We start from the raw sequence: 13,846 nt of genomic DNA, 5'->3' as shown, positions 1-13,846 counted from the left end.
GAGAGGGCTGCCGAGCTTCTAGACCCTAGGCAATTTTGCAGTATTTTGTTTTTTTATGTGTTATTTTTTATATTATTAGGACAGAATTTTTTTTGTGTTATTACATACAGCCGGGAAGAACTTTAGGATATCAGAGTGGCGGTAACTCACCAGCATTACCAGTATTACGACCAGGTATACGACTTTCCCAAATCGGATTCTTTGTTCGTACCCCCCAGGGCAGTTGAACGGATTCCAGAGGCTGACCCAAAACATTGCCGGCAGAGAAGAGGTACTCGGAGTGGACTTCTAGTCCGACTCAGGAGGTGCGCACACCACCCACCGCTTCAGAGTATATTACTCACTAATGTTCAGTCTGGATAGTAAAGTTGACGAGCTGAGGGCAAGGATTTCCTTCCAGAGAGACATCAGGGATTCTAACATACTCTGTTTCACGGAAACATGGCTCTCAGGATATACTGTCTGTGTCCTTACAGCCAGTTGGGTTCTCAGTTCATCGCGCAGACAGGAAAAAATATCTCTCCGGGAAGAAGAAGGGCGGGTGTATGTTTCATGATTAACTACTTATGGTGTGATAGTGATAACATACAGGAACTCAATTCCTTGTACCGAGTGCGCTGAAAGTTGGGAAGCAAGTTCAGGGAGTGAGTGTTTTAAGAAATAAATGCAACTAAATACAAAACAAGAAACACAAACAATGTACAGACATGACACTGGAACAGAAACAATAACGCCTGGGTAATCAGGGAAGTCATGGAGTCCAGGTGAGTCTGATGACGCACAGGTGCGCGTAACAATGGTGACAGGTGTGCACCATAACGAGCAGCCTGGTGACCTAGAGGCCGGAGAGGGAGCACACTTGACAGTCCTTTTGTTCACCTGACATAGAATACCTCACAATCAAATGCCGACTGTATTACCTCCCAAGAGAATTCTCTTTGGTTATAGTCACAGCCGTGTATATTCCCCCTCAAGCTGATACCATGACGGCCCTCAAAGAACTTTACTGGACTTTATGCAAACTGGAAACCACATATCCTGAGGCCGCATTTATTGTAGCTGGGGATTTTAACAAAGCAAATTTGAGGAAAACGCTACCGAAGTTCTATCAACATATTGACTGCTGTACTCACGCTGCTAAAACACTTGACCACTGCTACTCCAACTTCCAGGATGCCTACAAGGCCCTCCCCCACCCTCCCTTTGGCAAATCTGATCACGACTCCATTTTGCTCCTCCCTTCCTATAGGCAGAAACTCAAACAGTGCTAAGGACTATTCAACGCTGGTCTAACCAATCGGAATCCACGCTTCAAGATTGCTTTGATCACGCGGACTGGGATATGTTCCAGTTAGCCTCCAAGAATAACAATGACGAATATACTGATACAGTAACTGAGTTTATCAGGAAGTGTATAGGAGATGTTGTACCCACTTTGACTATTAAGACCTACCCTAACCAGAAACTGTAGATAGATGGCAGCATTTGTGCAAAAATGAAAGTGCGAACCAACGTATTTAACCATGGCAAGGTGACTGGGAATATGTCAGAATACAAACAGTGTAGTTAATCCCTCCGTAAGGAAATCAAACAGGCAAAATGTCAGTATAGAGGCAAAGTGGAGTCGCAATTCAACGGCTCAAACATGAGACGTTAGTGGCAGGGTTTACAGACAATCACGGACTCCAAAAGGAAGACCAGCCATGTCGAGGACACCGACATCTTGCTTCCGGAAAAGCTAAACACCTTCTTCGCCCGCTTTGAGGTTAACACAGTGCCACCGACGTGGCCTGCTACCAAGGACTGTGGGCTCTCCTTCTCCGTAGCCGACATGAGTAAGACATTTAAGCGTGTTAACCCTTGCAAGGCTGCCAGCTCAGATGGCATCCCTAGCCGCGTCCTCAGAGCGTGCGCAGACCAGCTGGCTGGTGTGTTTATGGACATATTCAATCTCTCCCTATCCCAGTCTGCTGTCCCCACGTGCTTCAGGATGGCCACCATTGTTCCTGTACCCAAGAAAGCAAAGGTAACTGAACTAAATGACTATCACCCGTAGCACTCACTTCTGTCATCATGAAGTGAATTAAAGGACTATTCAAGGATCATATCACCTCTACCTTACCTGACATCCTAGACCCACATCAATTTGCTTACCGCCCCAATAGATCCACAGATGATGCAATCGCCATTGCACTGCACTCTGCCCTATCCCATCTGGACAACAGGAATACCTATGTTAGAATGCTGTTCATTGACTATAGCTCAGCATTCAACACCATAGTACCCTCCAATCTCATCATTAAGCTCGAGGCCCTGGGTTTGAACCCCGCCCTATGCAACTGGGTCCTGGACTTCCTGACGGGCCGCCCCCAGGTGGTGAAGGTAGGAAACAACACCTCCACTTCGCTGATCCTCAACACTGGGGCCCCACAAGGGTGTGTGCTCAGCCCCTTTCTGTACTCCCTGTTCACACAAAACTGCACAACAGTAGTAGGCTTGATTACCAACAATGATGAGACAGCCTACTGGGAAGAGGTGAGGGCTCTGGGAGTGTGTTGCCAGGAAAATAACCTCTCACTCAATGTCAACAAAACAAAGGAGGTGATTGAAGACTTCAGGAAACAGCAGAGGGAGCACCCCCCTATCCACATCGACAGTATCTCTGTGGAGATGGTGGAAAGCTTGAAGTTCCTCGGCGTACACATCACTGACAAACTGAAATGGTCCACCCACACAGACAGTGTGGTGAAGAAGGTGCAACAGCCTATCATCCAGAAGGCGAGGTCAGTACAGGTGCATCAAAGCTGGGACCGAGAGACTGAAAAACAGCTTCTACCTCTTGGCCATCAGACTGTTAAATAGCCATCAATAGCACATTAGAGGGACAGCAGGTAGCCTAGTGGTTAGAGTGTTGGACTAGTAACCGAAAGGTTGTAGGATCGAATCCTCGAGCTGAAAAGGTAAAAATCTGACATTCTGCCCCTGAACAAGGCAGTTAACCCACTGTTCCTTGGCCGTCTTTGAAAATAAGAATTTGTTCTTAACTGACTTGCCTAGTTAAATAAAGGTTAATTAAAAGAGGCTGCTACCCTATATACATTGACTTGAAATCACTGGCCACTTTCATAAATGGAACATTGGTCAGTTGAATAATGTTTACTTATTTTACAATACTCTTATTTATCTCTTATGTATATACTGTATTCTATTATATTCTACTGTATCTTAGTCTATATAGCTCTGACATTGCTTGTCCATATATTTATATATTCTTAATTACATTCCTTTACTTAGATTTGTGTGTATTGTGTGTATTGTTGTGAAATTGTTAGATATTACTTATTAGATATTACTGCACTGTTGGAGCCAGAAACACAAGCATTTCACTACTCAATAACATCTGCTAAACACGTGTATGTGACCAATACAATATGATTTGATTTGATTTGATATAGAGGTCAGTAGGAGGCTCTGAGTTGAAGGAGAACTGTAGGTTGTCTCCTATCGGTTCAGCTTCTCTCACCTCTCTAATGTGTGGAATGTCAATACACACTCTCTCTGTCTGTTTCTTCCTCTCTCTCCCTCTCTCTCTCTGTCTTTCTCTGAATTTCTCACCCGCTCGTTTTATATTTCTCTGCCTCTCTCTCTCTATCTTCAGGCTGGAAGCACAGACAGGCCAGTGATGTCACAGATTACCCAGGATTCTACAGTCCTGGTTGGGGCGGAGCCCAGACATTCCAGAACGCTCCGATCTACAGGCCCAACCTACCTCCCTCCCAGGTCCACACACACCCACATGAACACAAACACGCACACAGGCGCACACACACACACACACACACACACACACACACACACACACACACACACACACACACACACACACACACACACACACACACACACACACACACACACACACACACACACACGCACCCCAACCTACAGCCCACCCAGGTACACACACCACCCACTACCAGCCCCTACTGGTTACTCAACAACTGTTATACCACATACATACTCAGTAGTAATGTAGTAGTCATTACGCTAGGAGTTTTTTCCCTGATCATGATCATGCGGTTAGTAAAAACAACTGGTTATGTTCATGGTTAATCTACCTTAAAAACAACTGGTTAAATTCATGATTAAACTACCTTAAAAACACCTGGCTTTGTTCATGGTTAATCTACCTTAAAAACAACTGGTTATGTTCATGGTTAATCCACCTGTAAGGGCTGTCTGAAGAGAGAGTGGACCAAAACGCAGCGGAGTTAGTGTTCATCATATTTAATTCAAACGGAACACTATACAATTACAAAACAAGAAACTGACAGCCAAACAGTCCTGTCAGGTGAAACACAATGTCAGGTGAAACACAATTACCCACAAAACCCCAACGGAAAAACATGCACTTATGTGTGACTCCCAATCAACAACAACGAACTTCAGCTGTGCCTGATTGGCAGCCACACACGGCCCAAAACAAAGAAATACAAAACCATAGAAAAAGAACATAGAATGCCCACCCAATGTAACACCCTGGCCTAACCAAAATAAAGAACAAAAAACCCCTCTCTATGGCCAGGGCGTTACAGTACCTCCCCCCCAAGGTGCGGACTCCGGCCGCAAAACCTGACACTGAAGGGGAGGGTCTGGGTGGGCCTTCTTACGGCGGTGGCTCAGGTGCGTGATGTGGCCTCTGCCCCACCCTTGGCGTCGCCCTCTTAGATGGCGCACCTGACCGCGCCGAAGGTCTGGTGGGCGACCCTGACTTCGCCCGGCTGGCGGGCGACCCTTGTTGCGCCCGGCTGGCGGACGACCCTGGCTGCACCCGGCTGGCGGGCGGCGATTGCTGCGCCCGGCTGGCGGGTGTCCCTTGCTGTGCCCGGCTGGCGAGCGGTGATGGCTGTGCCCGGCTGGCGGACGACCATTGCTGCGCCCGACTGGCGGATGACCCTGGCTGCGCCCGACTGGCGGATGACCCTGGCTGCGCCTGGCTGGCGGGCGGCAATGGCAGATCCGGACAGGCGGGCAATTCTGGCAGATCCGGACAGGCGGGCCATTCTGGCAGATCCGGCATGGCGGGCCACTCTGGCAGATCCGGCACGGCGGGCCACTCTGGCAGATCCGGCACGGCGGGCCACTCTGGCAGATCCGGCACGGCTGGCCACTCTGGCAGATCCGGCACGGCGGGCCACTCTGGCAGATCCTGACAAGCGGGCCATTCTGGCAGATCCGGACAGGCGGGCCACTCTGGCAGCTCCGAACAGGTGGGCCACTCTGGCAGCTCCGAACAGGCGGGCCACTCTGGCAGATCCGAACAGGCTGGCCACCCTGGCAGCTCCGGACAGGCGGGCCACTCTGGCAGATCCGGACAGGCGGGCCACTCTGGCAGATCCGGACAGGCGGGCCACTCTGGCAGATCCGGACAGGCGGGCCACTCTGGCAGATCCGAACAGGCGGGCCACTCTGGCAGCTCCGAACAGGCGGGCCACTCTGGCAGCTCCGAACAGGCGGGCCACTCTGGCAGCTCCGAACAGGCGGGGCACTCTGGCAGCTCCTGACTGGCAGGCCGCTCTGGCACCTCATGACTGGCGGGTGGCTCTGGCAGCTCCTGACTGGCGGGCGGCTCTGGCGGCTCCTGACTGGCGGGCGGCTCTGGCGGCTCCTGACTGGCGGGCGGCTCTGGCAGCTCCTGACTGGCGGGCGGCTCTGGCGGCTCCTGACTGGCGGGCGGCTCTGGCGGCTCCGGACTGGCGAGACACACTGGAGGCCTAGTCCTGGGAGGTGGCACAGGACGGACCAGGATGGGGAGACCCACTGGAGGCCTGGTCCGTGGAGCAGGCACAGGACAGACCAGGATGGGGAGACCCACTGGAGGCCTGGTCCGAGGAGGAGGCACAGGCTTAACCAGGATGGGGAGACCCACTGGAGGCCTATTCCTGGGAGATGGCACAGGACGGACTAGGCTGGCGAGACCCACTGGAGGCCTAGTCCTGGGAGGTGGCAAAGGACGGACCAGGATGGGGAGACCCACTGGAGGCCTGGTCCGAGGAGGAGGCACAGGCTTAACCAGGATGGGGAGACCCACTGGAGGCCTAGTCCTGGGAGGTGGCACAGGACGGACTAGGCTGGAGAGATCCACTGGAGGCCTGGTCCATGGAGCAGGCACAGGACAGACCAGGATGGGGAGACCCACTGGAGGCCTGGTCCGAGGAGGGGGCACAGGCTTAACCAAGATGGGGAGACCCACTGGCGGACTGGTCCGAGGAGGAGGCACGGGCTTGACCAGGATGGGAAGACATGCAGGAGGCCTGGTTCTGGGCGTAGGCACAGGACGTGCAGGGCTGGGAAGACATGCAGGAGGCCTGTTTCTGGGCGTAGGCACAGGACGTGCAGGGCTGGGAAGACATGCAGAGGCCTGTTTCTGGGCGTAGGCACAGGACGTGCAGGGCTGGGAAGACATGCAGGAGGCCTGTTTCTGGGCGCAGGCACAGTCTTCAACAGACGGCCAACACACACCTCAGGACGAGTATGGAGAACTGACTCAGGTGACATCAATTCACTGACACGCTCCGTAGGGCGAATGCCGTGCCTTATGCACCAAACCAGCAGGTATCTCATCTCTCTCTCCTCCAATCTCCCCATCAACTCCTTCACTGTCTCTGCTTTGCACCCTTCGCTCACCTCCAACGTCAACCCGACTGGCTCTGGTTCCGACCTCGGCATCGCCGACTGTCCCGTGTGCCCCCCCCAAAAAAAAATCTTGGGGCTGCCTCTCGTGCCTGTTGCGCTCTCTCTCCTCATACCATCGCCTCTCCGCTCTCGCCGCTTCAATCTCCCACTGCGGCGGGCGATAATCCCCAGCCTGAGTCCATGGTCCCTCTCCGTCCAATATTTGTTCCCACGTCCATGAGTCCATTATGCTGCTCTCCTGGTGCTGCTCCTTCCTCCGCTGCTTGGTCCTTGTTTGGTGGGTAGTTCTGTCACATTCCTCTTCGTCAGAAGATATGTTGAAATCGCTGTCGGAAAAAGTGGACCAATATGCAGCGGCTTGCTTGCTCATCATCATTTATATTATATGAACACGAGGACAAAACAATAAACGAAACTCACAAAAGGAACAGTGTAGCAGGCTAAACAAAAGCAGTGCTAACATACAACTACCCACAAGTGACAAACAAAACACACACCTACTTATAGGACTCCCAATTAGAGGCAACTAGAAACACCTGCCTCCAATTGAGAGTCCAGCAACCAAACCTGCACATAGAAAACTTAATCTAGAACCTACTCATACTAAAACATACACCACAAAACCCCGGAACACATAAATAACACACCCTTCTAAGCTATACACAAAAAAAAACACCATACAAAACAAACATACCTCTGCCACGCCCTGACCAAATAATACAAATAATCCTCTATACTGGTCAGGACGTGACACCACCTTAAAAACAACTCGTTATGTTCATGGTTAATCTACCTTAAAAACACCTGGCTTTGTTCATGGTTAATCTACCTTAAAAACACCTGGCTATGTTATTGGTTAATCTACCTTAAAAACACCTGGTTATGTTCATGATTAGTCTACCTTTAAAAACACCTGGCTATGTTCATGGTTAATCTACCTTAAAAACACCTGGCTATGTTCATGGTTAATCTACCTTAAAAACACATGGCTATGTTCATGGTTAATCTACTTTAAAACACCTGGCTATGTTCATGATTAATCTACCTTAAAAACACCTGGTTATGTTCATGATTAATCTACCTTAAAAACACCTGGCTATGTTCATGGCTAATCTACCTTAAAAACACCTGGCTATGTTCATGATTAATCTACTTTAAAAACAACTGTTTATGTTCATGGCTAATCTACCTTAAAAACACCTGGTTATGTTTATGGTTAATCTACTTTAAAAACAACTGTTTATGTTCATGGCTAATCTACCTTAAAAACACCTGGCTATGTTCATGATTAATCTACCTTAAAAACAACTGTTTATGTTCATGGTTAATCTACCTTAAAAACACCTGGCTTTGTTCATGGTTAATCTACTTTAAAAACACCTGGTTAAGTTTGTGATTCATTTACATTGATTTCACTTCATAGTACAGTAGTTAATGTGTTAGTTTGAGTGAAGCAGAACTGTAGTGGTCTAAATAGCTGAGATTCCTTGGCTGCGTCCCAAATGGCACTCAATTCCATATATAATGCACTATTTGGGCCAGAGCGCTAAGCAGACCCTAGTAAAAGTAGTGCACTATATAGAGAATAGGGTGCCATTTGGTCCACAGATCTGCTCTCACACCCATTCTCATGGCACGGCAGCATGAATGGCCTGACTGTTTACATTACAACACAGAGAGTAGCCACACACACTGATCACAAGACTGATGTCTGTCTGTCTGTCTGTCTGTCTGTCTGTCTGTCTGTCTGTCTGTCTGTCTGTCTGTCTGTCTGTCTGTCTGTCTGTCTGTCTGGTGTGTCTGGTGTGTCTGGTGTGTCTGGTGTGTCTGTGTTACAGTGTGGTCGTCTCTCCAGGATGGACAGTGTGGACTATGAAGGACCGACTCCAGTGATGGACAGCTATGACATAGTCCCGTCCACACCAGCATTTCCTATCTCTCCTCCAACGCCCTATGGTAAGAGAGAGTGCATTTTTTTATTAAAAGATGTGTGTGCGTTATTATATCTGAACAGACATCTTCAATCTTCCCCAGTGAAAAGTTTCCCAGTGTTCTCTTACCTGAGGCCAGGAGAAGGACATTGGGAGAAGAGCGGAATATCACAAGGTACATTTACTGTCACGCTCTGACCTAGGAGAGCTGTGTTTTCTCTGTTTAGCTAGGCCAGGGTGTGATAGGTGGGTGGGCACTCTATGTTTTGTGTTCTATGTTTTGGCCGGGTATGGTTTCCAATCAGAGGCAGGTGTCTATCGTTGTCTCTGATTGGAAGCCATACTTAGGCAGACTGTTTTTCCTTTGTTTTTTGTGGGTAGTTGCTTTCTGTTTTGTTGTAAGTACCTGACGGAGCTGTCGGCTGTCATTTTTGTTATATTTGTAAAGTGTTCATTTTTGGCATTAAAATACAAGATGAACATATTCCACGCTGCACCTTGGTCTACTCATTTCGACGCCTGTGACAGAACTACCCACCACAAGAAGACCAAGCAGCGTGGGCAGGATGACTGGACCTGGGAGGAGATCCTGGATGGGGCAGGACCCTGGACAAGGCCTGGGGAGTATCGCTGTCCGCAATGGGAGATCGAGGCAGCGAAAGCGGAACGGCGATACTGGGAGGAACAGGCAAGAAAGCAACAACGGAAGCCTGAGAGGCAGCGCCCAAACATTTTTGGGGGGGGCACACGGGGAGATTGGCTAAGGCGGGTTTAAGACCTGAGCCAACTCCCCGTGCTTACCGTGGGGAGCGAGTGACCGAGCAAGCACCGTGTTATGCGGTGATACGCACTGTGTCGCCAGTCCGTACTCACAGCCCGGTGCGCTCGGTGCAAGCTCCTCACCGTTGCCGTGCTAGAGTTGGCCGGCAGCCAGGGAGAAGTGCACCGGCTCAACGTATCTGGTCTCCAGTGCGTCTCTTCGGCCCAGGTTATCCTGCGCCTGCTCTACGCACGGTATCCCTCATTCACCAGCACAGCCCAGTTCATCCTGTACCAGTGCTCCGCCCTTTCCGGGCTAAAGTCAACATCGAGCCAGGACGGGTTGTGCCAGCCCTAAGCGCCAGACCTCCAGTAAGCCTCCACGGCCCAGTGTTCCCTGTGCCTGCCCTGCGCACCCAGTCTCCTGTGCGTCTCCCCAGTCTGGTGAGACTGGTTCCAGCTCCCCGTAGGAAGCCTCCAGTGATGATCAGTGGTCCAAAGCCTCCAGTGATAATCCATGGCACGAAGCCTCCAGTGATGATCCATGGCCCGGAGCCTGTAGTGATAATCCATGGCATGAAGCCTCCAGTGATGATCCATGGCCCGGAGCCTGTAGGGATGATCCATGGCACAAAGCCTCCAGTGATGATCCATGGCGCGGAACCAGTAGGGATGATCCATGGCACGGAGCCTGCAGCGAAGGTCCCCAGTCCGGAACCTACAGAGACGCTCCTCAGTCCGGAGCCTCCAGTGACGCTCCTCAGTCTGGAGCCTCCAGCGACGCTCCTCAGCCCGGAGCCTCCAGCGACACTCCTCAGCCCAGAGCCTCCAGCGACGCTCCTCAGCCCGGAGCCTCCAGCGACGCTCCTCAGCCCGGAGCCTCCAGTGACGCTCCTCAGCCCCCGGAGCCTCCAGCGACGGTCTGCAGCCCGGAGTCTTCAGCGACGGTCCGCAGCCCGGAGTCCTCAGCGACGGTCTGCAGCCCGTAAGTCTTCAGCGACGGTCTGCAGCCCGGAGTCCTCAGCGACGGTCTGCAGCCCGTAAGTCTTCAGCGATGGTCTGCAGCCCCGAGTCTTCAGCGACGGTCTGCAGCCCCGAGTCTTCAGCGACGGTCTGCAGACCCGAGTCTTCAGCGACGGTCTGCAGCCCCGAGTCTTCAGCGACGGTCTGCAGCCCCGAGTCTTCAGCGGCGGCCTGCAGCCCAGAGTCTCCAGCGGCGGTCGGCAGTTCAGAGCCTCCGGCGCTGATCCACTGTCTGGATCCTCCGGCGACACAGAAGCGGGGGGGATCAGCGGGCGGTGTGGGGGCTATGCCCCGAACCAGAGCCGCCGCCAATTATAGATGCCCACCTGGACCCTCCCCAATAGGTTCAGGTTTGTGGCCGGGAGTCCGCACCTTTGGGGGGGGGGGGGGTACTGTCACGCTCTGACCTAGGAAAGCTGTATTTTCTCTGTTTAGCTAGGCCAGGGTGTGATAGGTGGGTGGGCATTCTATGTTTTGTGTTCTATGTTTTGGCCAGGTATGGTTTCCAATCAGAGGCAGGTGTCTATCGTTGTCTCTGATTGGAAGCCATACTTAGGCAGCCTGTTTTTCCTTAGTTTTTTGTGTTTAGTTGCTTTCTGTTTTGTTGTAAGTACCTGATGGAACTGTCGGCTGTCATTTTTGTTATATTTGTAAAGTGTTCATTTTTGGCATTAAAATACAAGATATTCCACGCTGCACCTTGGTCTACTCATTTTGACGCCTGTGACATTTACACTCTGTTACTGTGTGTGTGTGTGTGTGTGTGTGTGTGTGTGTGTGTGTGTGTGTGTGTGTGTGTGTGTGTGTGTGTGTGTGTGTGTGTGTGTGGGGGGGGGTGTGTGTGTGTGTGTGTGCATGCGTGCGTGCGTGCGTGTCTGTGTGAGTAGGAGAAAGAGACAGAGAGAAAGAGACAGAGAGATGTTTCTTCTTGGTTGGATTGAAGACCCAGTGTTAACCCAAAAACCAGAGCTGTGGACAGGGTTCAGGGTGGAAGGGTTCAGGGTGGAATCCTAAACTGGCAAGCATAACCTATTATTAACCAGGTAGTTTGGCTCCTGGATGCTGATTGGCTGACAGACGTGGTATATCAGATATACCATGAGTATGTCAAAACATGTCTTTTTACTGCTCTAATTACGTTGGTAACCAGTTTATAATAGCAATAAGTCACCTAGGGGGTTTGTGGTCTATGGCCAATATACATGGCTAATGGCTGTATCCAGGCACTCCGCATTGCGTCGTGAAAGAACAGCCCTTGGCCTGGGTATATTTGCCATATACCACACCCCCTCGGGCCTTATTGCTTAATTATATTCTCACAGTTATACCCCCACTATACCCTCTGCACCTGGCCTCTCCGTTGATGATGCACACATGGTTGCATTATGTAATACTGAAAGATAGGGCATGGGGGATTTGGCTAGGTGCAGGAACCATATAGACTATAGAAGAATAGGTAACTTAATATGGAGAAGATAGGAGTTTGGTAAGATTCATTGTGTGTTCATTGGTCTGTGACAACAGGGTAACGGGAAAATAAAGAGATTTTTCTCATTCTATTCCTTTTAGAGAAGCCAGTCCAGCTGATACTTTAAATTAGGCTATTATTAGCTCACAGTAAAGAGAGGAAGTGACCTCTGTTGGCAGGATGTACACTCACTTCCTGTCCTGCTGGGAGATGGGCTGAGTGTAGCCAGAGAGGAAGAGGTGAAGCGAGAGAGTTTACTCCGCCCAAATCTGTCAACGAAATAAGACCACGGAATTGAGAGAGTGTCGAATTTGGTCAACAAAAATTGAATTTCTAATTTGCTATGCGAGGCTTATTTCATTGAGTAGAAGTTTCCTAATGGTTTGGTTGTTACGAATGCACTGATATAACTGTACGCACTTGGGATTTTGTCAACTTTGGAGAAAAAAAACGTCTTTATATTGGAGCTGTGCCTGTTGTTCACACACGTATCTGCCCTCTCATTGGCTAGAATGGTTCGAACTGATCTCGCCTCTTCCCGCCTGCCTTCCATTTTTGAAGACATGTATTTTCATTGTTAGAGCGGTCACTGAACTATCTTGTCAATATAATATATAATCGTTGGTATAGCTGGTTTGACTTCCTGTAGAGACCACTAGGGTACACATCCTGCAGGCAATCTGTGTGTGTGTGTGTGTGTGTGTGTGTGTGTGTGTGTGTGTGTGTGTGTGTGTGTGTGTGTGTGTGTGTGTGTGTGTGTACATGAGCTTTATCATTGTTTTGAAAAGGAATTTGGTCAAAGTAAACAGTTGACTTCATACTGCTGTTTATATCCACCACATTTTTACTCAATAGACTCAAGCTGTGTGTGTGTGTGTGTGTGTGTGTGTGTGTGTGTGTGTGTGTGTGTGTGTGTGTGTGTGTGTGTGTGTGTGTGTGTGTGTGTGTGTGTGTGTGTGTGTGTGTGTGTGTGTGTGTGTGTGTGTGTGTGTGTGTGTGTGGGTACATGAGCTTTATCATTGTTTTGAAAAGGAATTTGGTCAAAGTAAACAGTTGACTTCATACTGCTGTTTATATCCACCACATTTTTACTCAATAGACTCAAGCTGTGTGTGTGTGTGTGTGTGTGTGTGTGTGTGTGTGTGTGTGTGTGTGTGTGTGTGTGTGTGTGTGTGTGTGTGTGTGTGTGTGTGTGTGTGTGTTTACATGTGTGCGTGCGTGCGTGCGAGAGTAAGCATTCACCTTTCAGTCCTTTTACCTTTCAGTTAGTCCTGAACTAGGCTACATCAGTCATGACCCTGTCTAATACAGACTAACAGTGACCTTCACAAGGCAAGGCAGCAGGCCCTGGAACCCATTCAGTGAGAAGGAGAATGAATGTCAAACCTCCTGACTGATATTTAGACTTTTCCTGCTTTGTATCAAACACAAAGACAACAGCAGAACACAACCTTTAAAGGGTAAAACAGCCTGTTTAGTGCCATATTTACAAAAAAGTTGAGTGTGTTGAGAGGACTGTTTTTGTGAGGTCCTTTTACAATCACATCCCAAATGGCACCCTATACCCTTTATAGTGCACTGCTTATGACCAGAGCCCTATGGTCCATGGTCATAAGTAGTGCACTATATAGGTAATAGGGTGCTATTTGGGGCTTGCCATAAGAAATCTTGAGTAGTCTTGTGGATCTACACGGTAATAGACACAAAGTAGTGAACAAAGGTATTTTTCTCTGCAGTTTCTGAGCAGACACAGCTTCCTGTTTTCCCATCATAGTCTGGGAAACCCGGCAGCCATATTAGGTCCTGGATGGCATTGTACATTCCTTCACTTAATGATTTTTAGTTATTGTGTTTACTGCTATTATCATAATCACAATTTTACCCTGGGCCACTGCTGTGATGTGGGGAGTGATTACTGTAACACCAGACGCAACGACTCCTAAACATGTCCTCCCTGCCCCCATGCCTC

General features: G+C 49.7%; 1 protein-coding gene across 2 annotated transcripts in view; it reads left to right on the top strand.

Moving 5' to 3' along the window:
• tns3.2 (tensin 3, tandem duplicate 2) overlaps positions 1–13,846 on the top strand; it is a 93,676-nt gene that overhangs the window by 55,206 nt on the left and 24,624 nt on the right. Inside the window, exons 14-16 of one of the 2 annotated variants that reach the window (XM_045687763.2) lie at positions 3,659–3,780; positions 8,535–8,652; positions 8,731–8,802. In XM_045687763.2, the coding sequence (XP_045543719.1) occupies positions 3,659–3,780; positions 8,535–8,652; positions 8,731–8,802 (312 nt within the window). The remainder of the gene's footprint in view (positions 1–3,658; positions 3,781–8,534; positions 8,653–8,730; positions 8,803–13,846) is intronic. The other variant, XM_045687764.2, reaches the window with a different exon arrangement.

This window comes from Salmo salar, chromosome 10 (genome assembly GCF_965601325.2).
Source record: "Salmo salar chromosome 10, fSalSal1, whole genome shotgun sequence".
In the NCBI taxonomy this organism is placed as follows: Eukaryota; Metazoa; Chordata; class Actinopteri; order Salmoniformes; family Salmonidae; genus Salmo; species Salmo salar.
The sequence above is the reverse complement of the archived record's forward strand: the minus strand, read 5'-3'. Positions and strand labels throughout refer to the sequence as shown.